Below are 9754 nucleotides of genomic sequence, written 5' to 3'. Positions count from 1 at the left end.
TTTGCAACAGATCTCTGTAAACTTTCAAGCTATTGGCATAGCAGACTTAATTCTCAGACAAATTTTAAACGTGAACTTGGAATGTGTTCTCAAACACAAAAGCACAACTGGTATAAGTAACATTAAGCAAGCCACTGAAGACAAGTTTACTGCTGTTATCAAACAGCCTTCCATCACAACTAATCACGAGTACGCCACGTGTTCCCAACTCCCCCACAGCAACACTGTTTATAGTCCTCAAGGACATTTACATAGGTATGGGCTACAATCCCATATACGTACTGCACCTGACTCCCACCCTCGCTGTACATCAGCATGGCCTTGTTCTTGGCATTTACATTCAGGAATGAAGATGAGGCTGTATCTGTTCAACACTGCTCAAGCAAGCGGAATGAAATGTAAAACATCAGCACTGAAATCCCTCCTTCCTTTGAGGTGCTGTTGTAACTTGTCAAGTTTTACTTAAAATATGACAAACACGACATTCTACAAAGTCTCCTGGATTTGGGTGGTTATTACAAAAAGTCTTACACAGGAGATGCTTACTTCATCTGCTGTGAGTCCGTTACTGGGAGCATCACAAAAATGCACTGTAGATGCCTACACACACACTTCAGAAAAGCTAAATCTTAGCCTAATGTTTTTGGTTTTTTTTTTTTAAAGAGGGCAGGAAGGCTCGAGTATCTGCAACAGGATAGGGAATGCTTTACTAAGCCCATTGTTCTAATGAGAGTAGATGAATAACAGTTATTTCCACATGACAGCTATTATTTATAAGTGAATATAAAATGGGTTAGAGATCAGACACCAGTTACTCGTAATCTAAGTACTTAAAACATCTGTGTCCCCACACTGACCATTTCATCTTCAAAAATCCATGGCTGATTCAACACAGAGTAGACAAGATCTTCACCCATAGTTTAAAAACTCCCAAAAAGAGCACTGAGAGTCACTGGAAAACCATGTTATTACAGCCCATTCTGCACTCAAAATTAAACTCAGAAGTTTGTCTACTACTTTCTGGCTAGGGCTTACACCACCTTTAAATTGATACATGCTCATAACAATTCATATTTAACTTACAGCCTAGTGCCTTTCTCTATAAGTGCAAAGCCAAAAGACAGCTTGCAATTTTTCCTTGGTCAAAAAAAAAAAGATGTCAGAAAATTCTGAGGGCTTGTATTCAGATTCTCTGCAAACAGCACAAATCTTAGATCTGGGGCCAGCAAAAATATATAGATGTAGAAGGCTTCAAGAGATGATGGGCGCAGTTGTCTCTTCACCAGGGGGAGTGCAGCAGCAAATCTCACAGGTGTCCACAGACAGAAAAACAACAATGGACAAACTATTTCAAAACATGCCACCACTCAGGTATTAAGTCAGTCATGAGACTGCCTGCCCCAGATCATCCCTGTAGCACGTAAATAAAGAGCATCCTTAAAATTTACTTTAATTATACTCAAACATACAGCCCATGACAGACCATTACAGCAGAATAACTGCCTTTGCCACAACAGTATCCATTTTGAAGAAATGAGACCAAAACTCAAGCCTTTTTCTGATTGTTTTAGATACACTCTATTGCTCCACAACATTTTGTCTCACCACAAAGACTGTTGAATTACAAATTATGCCAGATTTGCGTGAATGGGGCCAATTACAAAAACCAAACCAAGTTCTCTGATGATAACTGCATGAGAAAAACTGATTTTACTGCTACGGCTCTGGCTCTAGATTACTGGCAAGCTTCAGAAACTTGCTTAACCCAGTTTCTACTTTTTAGCTCACTACTAGTCACAGTAAAAACAGTGAAAGCACCATAAATACAATTTTACAACTCATTTTACTTTGCCTCTTGTGAAATCCATATTTATTAATCTGGCAAAATTTCCTGCTGGGAGTTTATGGCAATTGTATCTCCAAATTCTCTCAAGAATTCATTTCCCTTTGAACATGTAGAATTCAAAAGCAGCTTCAGACAACAATTTTTTTTAATTTTTTTTTTTAAGTATCCAATAAAATCCCCCCCTCCCCCAACTTTAAATATAAGACTTAATAGGAAGGACCTTTTTAAACAGAGCAGCACCAATTTCAATATGAGCATGAAATCTTTAATAGTGAATGGTGCTCTTGAACCAGCAGATAAAGGCAAGCTGATTTCTCTAATGGCACCTCTGAAGTTTTCCACCTCTGGGAGCAAACAGAAGGGAAATGGAGATTTGGTGGTAGGAGGGGAAAACCAAGTGGAAGGCCGAGTTGCCATCAAAGGCATACCTGAACCTCACTTGAAACAATCTTTATTGTAGCCAGCTCTTCCTGGTACAGGAACGCTTGGCTCTTTTTATTAAGTTGTCTAAAGCCTCATTTTTATGCCACAGGCACTGTTCAAAAGATGTAGCCTGGTACTCATCCCAGCTTAGCCAGGTGATCTGTCCCACACTTGAGTAACCTGGTAGGAACAACTACACAGAGGTGAGGCTTGAAATCCTCATACCAAAGATTATATTTTGGAAAAGACATTAAACATTAACTATAACTACCTGGTATTTGTATGACTACGAAAAGATAAGGAGTCATTTTGGGCCTTGTTAAATTGCGGGCTTAGACATTGAAAAGCAGCTTCCAGCGATGAATGTTTCCATATGCCAGTTAATAAGCTTTGAGTATTTTGTCCATTAATCTGAGTGAACATCCCCTTATGCGCATATCTCCAACAGGGTCAGTAACATAGCCATTTGAATTATGCGTTTGCAGTGACTCTCTGCTCAGCTTCAAGTGCAATTCAAGATTTTGGTGAGCCTCTTTAAAGCCTTGACATTGCTGAGAGAAGAATGCCTGCAATCTTATAACTGAAGAGGCTATTAAGATACTCCATCTCATGTAATCCAGGATTTAAGCACAGACTCTGCAGAGAGCAAGAAGAAAGGCTTCACCTTTAAGAAACACCCCTTCCTCAGCCCACTAGGCTCATGGCTAAACTTCCCAACAAGCTGCACACAGTCTTCATAGGATGAAGAACAGAGAGATATGTCTTTCAGAGGGATAAAGGAAGGAAAAGGTGGTATCTTTCACTCTCTGATAGAAAGTAATCATTTGCCCAACAAAAAATATTTGGGCGAAAGTTAGAGTAAGCACACAGCTGAGGCACAGGTAATAGCAGCAGCAGCTTCAGAAGCCCCTACCCATCCTACAGCCATGGATTCAAGTGACCTACCAGTCCTTCTGCTTGCATAGACAATTTGTAGCCAAAGTCACAGCCAAACTGCTTACAAACAGTATAAAACTTGAGACCTATCAACTGGTCAAACTAATGTGATCTGTGTCCAAGTAGTGAAGGCCTAATTAACAAGAAAGGAAACAAGTCAGCTAGAGTTGTGCAGTTTTATTTGAACAAAAACCAGTGTCGGTATTTTTAATAAAGTCTACATTACACTAAATGCATGTACATTTGTAAGAAGATATCTAGTTGTAAAGAAGGTGCAGGATAATATGTACAATCATAGTTAAGTTAAAAAAATTCACATTTTACATAGATTTACTTGACAGTCCTATGCTTTCATGGTATATAAATGGTAACCAAAAGAGGTAACAACAACAAAAAAAAAAATCACAAGGAATTTCAGCTGGAGGACTGTATAATGCACTCATTTTTCAAATAAACTAGTTCATGGAATTTTTATTTGTCCTAAATCAAATTGTGGATATAATTTTTAGAAATATTAGAATTAACATATTCAATGAGTATACTGATGTAAACATTTTTCCAGTGGTGCCATTTCCTTCCATAAAAATCTGTATTTTATGCTGTAGTCTGCGCTTCAGCTTTTACAAATTAGAATAATTACACAGGATGTTTTTCAATACATGGTAAAAATCATCAAACAGCAAGGGAGATATGTTCAAAAGACACTTTGAAGCTTTTCAGTCCACTTTCACAACACTGTAAATCTTACTTACAAACCAGAAGCAGGCAAAAAATCCAATAGTCCCTAAAATGAGAAAGTGAAAATGGTTAGTTTATCTTCCAGTTTGCTCCAAGAGAAAAATCTAACAAGTACTTCCCAGCAGGACAGAATATAACATTGTAATCCAGCTAACTATCCAGAATAACAGCACTTGTTAAATTTAACAACACACATTCATCCCTAGGCTAAGTTATTGATTTAGATCAAAGATGATTTTTAGGATCAGGCTGCTTGATGTACATTTAAACCACTGAAGGTGATGCTACTATCACTACTAGTAGGCACACAGCACCATTTAAGAAACTGACTTTTATATGCACACAAAGTCAACACTTACCTAGGTTTTCTAGGTCTACAATAGTTCACAGCCACATATGAATTATGACATAAACCAAGGCCTTGGGAAAAGTCACCTGGCCTGGTTTTCTGCTCATTGTGCTCTATTTATACTCCAGAACATGAAACTTCTTACTCTATCTTGTTACTTCCTTTTGCTAATGCAATGCTCTGAGCGCTATAGAAGTTGGGAGCAAGCATCAAATGAAACTAGCAGTGACACAAACCAACACACATAATTTTGTGTAACATATATTCAAGCTGCGGATTTTCTTGTCACAGGCCACTATAGATAAAAGAAACATACACTAGTTTGGGCAATTGAACAAGTTAATGAACAAAGAAATCCAAAAGCTATTAATTACAGAGACACCATTTCAAGTGCTAAAAAAAGCCCTTGAGCCACAGCTGATGGGAGGCTGGGAGAAAGCACCAGTAAGTGCTTCCCCTATTCTCACACCCCTTCCTGGGAGTACTGCCATTAGGGTGCTTGGGTAGCAGAACCTGTGGTCTGGTTTGGTATAGCCTTTCTTAATTTCTTACCAATCCAGTTCTTCAGTCACCCAACCCAACAATTGGAGGAAAAAAACCCCACAACTACCTTCCAGAAAGACTGTGGGCCACATGTCAAGTCCTGTGGCTCCAGTTAGCACAATATAGAGTAAGATGATGGAGAGGTGACACAATGAGATTTATTCTATACCAATTTTCTGTTTTTAAGCTGAAGAACAAGTCTGTAATTTGCACCCCGCAGTCACTATTATGGGGCAACTGCAAAGACATTATCCATCACATTTATTTTTAAATTACTTTAGGAACTTAGTATGCAAGGAGACATTGAGTACCATACAATTAATTAAGTCTTAAGCCTCTAAGGGAAGCAATGCATTGCTCCTCATGCTTTTACCTAGGGGTAAACTGCCACACAGATGTTAAGCCTTACCAGCTAGAAAAAGGGAAGGTCTCAGTTTCAGCTGAATTCACTCTCAGAGGCTCAGCTACATGCCAGCCCTGTGACAGCCCTTACCAGCTACACTATAGGCACTTGCAAGATCATGCACTCAGCTCCTCCAGTTTTACCTTCATCCTTTTCTGTTTGTACAGCCCACATTTAACATCAGCTCCAACTTTTTTTGCTATTTCATTGTGACTGGTTTACTAACTAGGAGGTTCTTTATTAAGCACTTGTCTTTTCTACATTCATTACATTTCTGTCTTTTAGACCACATCTACACATTTGATAAGTGAGGAACCTGTCTTTGGATGCTTATTATCTATATGCCAATTCTTGTATTCTTTGTGCTGCCATGTATATTTGCAGTTAAAGGCTTTTTGACAGCCTACTATTATATGCCACAGATTACCCTTTCCCTCCAAGTTTGCAGTTATCATCCTCTGAAACAGTAGGAGACGGCAGATTTACTGCTGCTGATAGGAGATCAGACACCAGCCACAGAAGGAATTTAATTCCTTTGTAGGCTTGACATCGCTAAGTCTTTGCAGTTTATGGTCAATTCTCACTCCTTCCTACTGTGTCCAATACTCCAATATCAGCATTGTTACTCTAAGCCTTACGCTCATGGTTTTTTCCTAATAATGGTTCTCAGCATCTGCTTTCTAGTTGTTTTTATAATATAGCCCACTTTGAGCCTTTTATGGCTTTGAAAGCAATGCTCTTCCAAATGTTTAACAGATGAGATATCTTAAAAATCTCTCTGCTGTTCTAGAACAAAACTGTAATATCATAACTAAAATGTAGACCTTCAACACAAGAATGAGATTTTCCACACAGTTTTCTGAGCATGCCATAACTTAATATGGGAACACCCTCTAAATCTACAGTATTTTCCTCCAATCCTTGTCACTCTGAATCTTTCTGATACACCAGCTTTCTATAAAACATGGCCTCATTCATAGCAGAATCTGACAACTTCCTACTGTGAACAAGCATTTCATCTATAAACAGATTTTCACAGGTTTCAGTAACATTGATTTTTCAACTTCCCTCCTAAAAAAGTCTGTTTAGCAAATCAAAGACCAAGTAGCCCTGCTCCTTTCTTAAACTTTATCAGAAATTTTGCCAATGTAGTGGAACTAGAGTAAGACTATTTCCTAACACAAGCAGTAAGTGGTAATGTTTGTCAGACACCAGATTTGAACCATGAACTTATAAGCTCAGGAGAGAAAGGCTAGACTCATCACCATGATACAGCCACATGTAGTCAGTACCCTCCCTGGTCAGCAGTTTCCTTCTGTTGTTACCTCCACATCAATAACTACGGCTTAGCAGTATCGTAATTTCTTCTTCCTTCCCATGAACAATTTCTATCCTAGAAATTCTAGATGTGGATACCTCTATGGACCCGCAACTTCAAAAACAGCATCAAATTAAGGACCCCAAAAGTACTTCTCCTAAACAGTATACTTCATGCTCAAAGATCAGAATGGTTTAAAGGTGCTGGCAGAATCACAACTAGGTTGAAAATCTACCTCAAGAATCCAACTCCAGATCTAGAAGTGAGAATTAATCACAGCAAATCAACTAGGCACCTTTAGTGCTCTCTTTTTTAATTACCATGGGCCAAACACTCAGACTAGGAACTTCCAAAAGCTCAGGTCAGCACAGAGTTGTGTTGATATTACAAAATGGGTATTAATACATAGAAACATTATTTATAAGTTGCTTTAAGTTGTAGAGTTGCTTTACCTACAGGATTGCTTATGGTACTGGAGCAAAGAGCATAACTTTTTTTTGAAGAACATAAGAGTACACTGCTTGGTTCCACTGAAATTCAGTGGTTTTTCCACCTCAGACCTGGGGGTGCTTGTGATTCCATGAACTGCTAAGAGGTTCACAAAAAGTAATTCAGTCAAAAAGCTTCCAATTTTCTGTACAGAAGTAAATATCCCAACCAGAAAGGGATATGAAAATGAATAATGATTGGGGAAGAAGAACAACTCTGAACTAGTTTGGCCTGTTTGAAAATTCTAGCTAGAATATGTTTTCTACATTTTAGCTCATTTCAGAATTTTGCCACTTGTTCCAAATTTTAGCACTTTGTACAGAAAACATCAACATACTGGATCTTTAGGCCAGTGCTGACCAGCATAACAGGTTCTCAGATTCCCTTTTTAACTACTTTGACTAAGGCCAATCTTAAAATACAGATAAGTGTGTGATCAGTTTCCTACAACTGTGGCTCTACCCAGTAAAATTACCATCATTAGTTGCACTAGTTAAAATACAACCTTGTCACCTCAAGTAGCATGGCTTAAAATGTATTTTCTTGAAAAGCATACTCAGCTCTTCAATCCTGAGCATTTTACCAAGCACATCTTGCAGCAAAATTAGAATCATCCCTTACTTAAAATGGGCCTCTCATTAGAATAGCAGGACTATTTAGGTAAGCTTTAGATAAGACCACCCTAGGATCTTGCTTATATTTGTTTCTTTCAAAACACATCCAAACTGAAACCAAAGTTTTGAAGCACTATCAACAAGGAGCATACCGCTTCAGCTTATTGCTTCACTGACAGACATCAATGAACACAACATGACAGAAAACAGATACCCAAAGGTGTTTTTTAAAGCCATTTAAAAAATTCTAACAGCAAGTATTTAAAAAAAAAAAAAAGAAAACCCAACCCCAAAACCCAACCCCCAAACAAACAAACAAAAAAAGCCCACTAGTTGAAAGAGTTGAGACCTCTAAAATTATTTTCTGATTGATCTAAAATCCCTTCCACTGTAAGGTTTTACAGCTTTCACATGCACATCTCTATCAAATGACACAGCACAAAGATACCATGCCTGACACCAATTCCTCCACTGAGCCTGTAAAATCTGTTTGTTTTAACCTAATATTACAAATTAGTTTCATGGCTAATGTTTACTTTAACCAATCCTAACCACTCACCAGCTTAAATTAAGTGAAAAAGCATTTAAATTACATACATTTAAGAACTTACTTTTGTGGGGTAGACTTTTATTTTTCCCTAAGTGGGTGACCTTCATATTTTAAGATTCTGCCTTTCTAAATAACCCATACTAGTCTAGGAAACTGATGCCATCCTAGTGCACTGCAGCCCACTGTACATCATTGATCATCCTAGGGAGGTACAGCTAAAAGATGATTTTTGCAGGAGCTATTTAAAATTCAAGAACCCAGTTGTGAAGATGTCTCAGGTAATTTGGCTAGCCAAGAAGCAAAATATGCCCAATATATGCATTTATACTTACTAGAGAGACACTGACACCTCAGTTGTTTTTTGATCTTTCTGTCCTCCAATTTATATACTGTTGAATACTCTGGTCTGTAATATATATACTACCACTCAGCAACAGTTTTCTTATACACAGAAAGATCTTAAGACACAGAAAGCTAGCATCTAACTGGGTAAGGGAAAGTTATTAGTAAACTAACTTAAATTCAAAATTAAAAACAAGGATTATTGCACAGAATAATGCCAAAATACGTTAATCAGACTGTTCTGCTCTATTCATTTCTTCTAGCTTTATTGTTTAATGAAGAAAAAAGAATTCAAAGCACGAACAGATTGTAAGAAAGCAAATAGAAAAGCACTCTGCACTTGGCTGATACTTCTTATGTACCTTAAAAGCTCTCTGTATCATACTGGTTTCAATCACCGCACAGTGGTGGGTGCTTCAGAATCTTGGATTCTAAACACAATCTACCCAGAAGATCAAAACTCAATTTTGAAAATGGCATTAACTCACAAGTGAAAATGATGTTCAAAAATAGAGGTCACTGTAAAGCAACATGCTTTGACTATGTTCAGCATTTTTTCGTCTCCTAGCATAAAATGCATGTAATCATGTAGCTATCCCCATTCAACCACACTTATTATTTCTTGAAAGATTAGCTGCACTTAGTACATTAAAATAAAATTCTCTTGTTTGGGTGTGCACATTAATTGTTAGATTTCACCGGTCAGATCATATTATTGTCGTTGTTGCCATACAAGCATTCAGTTCCTATTTACTTATTCATTATGATCTCTTTTGTAATGTCCACAGTAACACAACACACCACCACATAGGAGGTATTAACACTGCCCTTTATATTTCTGTCACAGTTACTGAGACCTAATAGGCAAGAATAGAGAAAACCAAAATACCTAGTGCTAACTTAAGTGGAACAGATCAAGGTCCCATTTTGGGAACACACATACAGGAAGAACACTATTAATGCAAACAGCGTGTGAAGTTACATTAGCAAGCTCCCTCACCTCCATAAACCTGTGAAGGACTAAACCCTTATTTTCCAAAGCAACTGCTATTAAGGAATATTTTACAAAACAAAGCAAAGTTAGGTGTCGTCTGCTCAAGTCATCTAGCTAGAATGGCTTACATTTCAGCCCCAAAATCAATCATCAAACTAAATATAGGAAAGAAATTTATCACAGCATTTATTACACACTGCCTATTATAC

At 37.7% G+C, this 9754-nt stretch overlaps 1 protein-coding gene across 1 annotated transcript in view; it reads right to left on the bottom strand.

Annotated features, from left to right (window-relative positions):
- Window positions 1-3367: 3367 nt before the first annotated feature.
- Window positions 3368-9754, bottom strand: part of LOC126050255 (transmembrane 9 superfamily member 2-like) — a 34039-nt gene continuing 27652 nt past the window's right edge. Inside the window, exon 17 of the mRNA XM_049827902.1 lies at window positions 3368-3989. Coding sequence (XP_049683859.1) covers window positions 3922-3989 — 68 coding nt within the window. The 3' untranslated portion in view covers window positions 3368-3921. The remainder of the gene's footprint in view (window positions 3990-9754) is intronic.

The sequence above is a fragment of the Accipiter gentilis genome, chromosome 24 (assembly GCF_929443795.1).
Source record: "Accipiter gentilis chromosome 24, bAccGen1.1, whole genome shotgun sequence".
NCBI classification, from domain to species: Eukaryota; Metazoa; Chordata; class Aves; order Accipitriformes; family Accipitridae; genus Astur; species Astur gentilis.
This window is presented reverse-complemented; position numbering and strand designations above follow the sequence as displayed.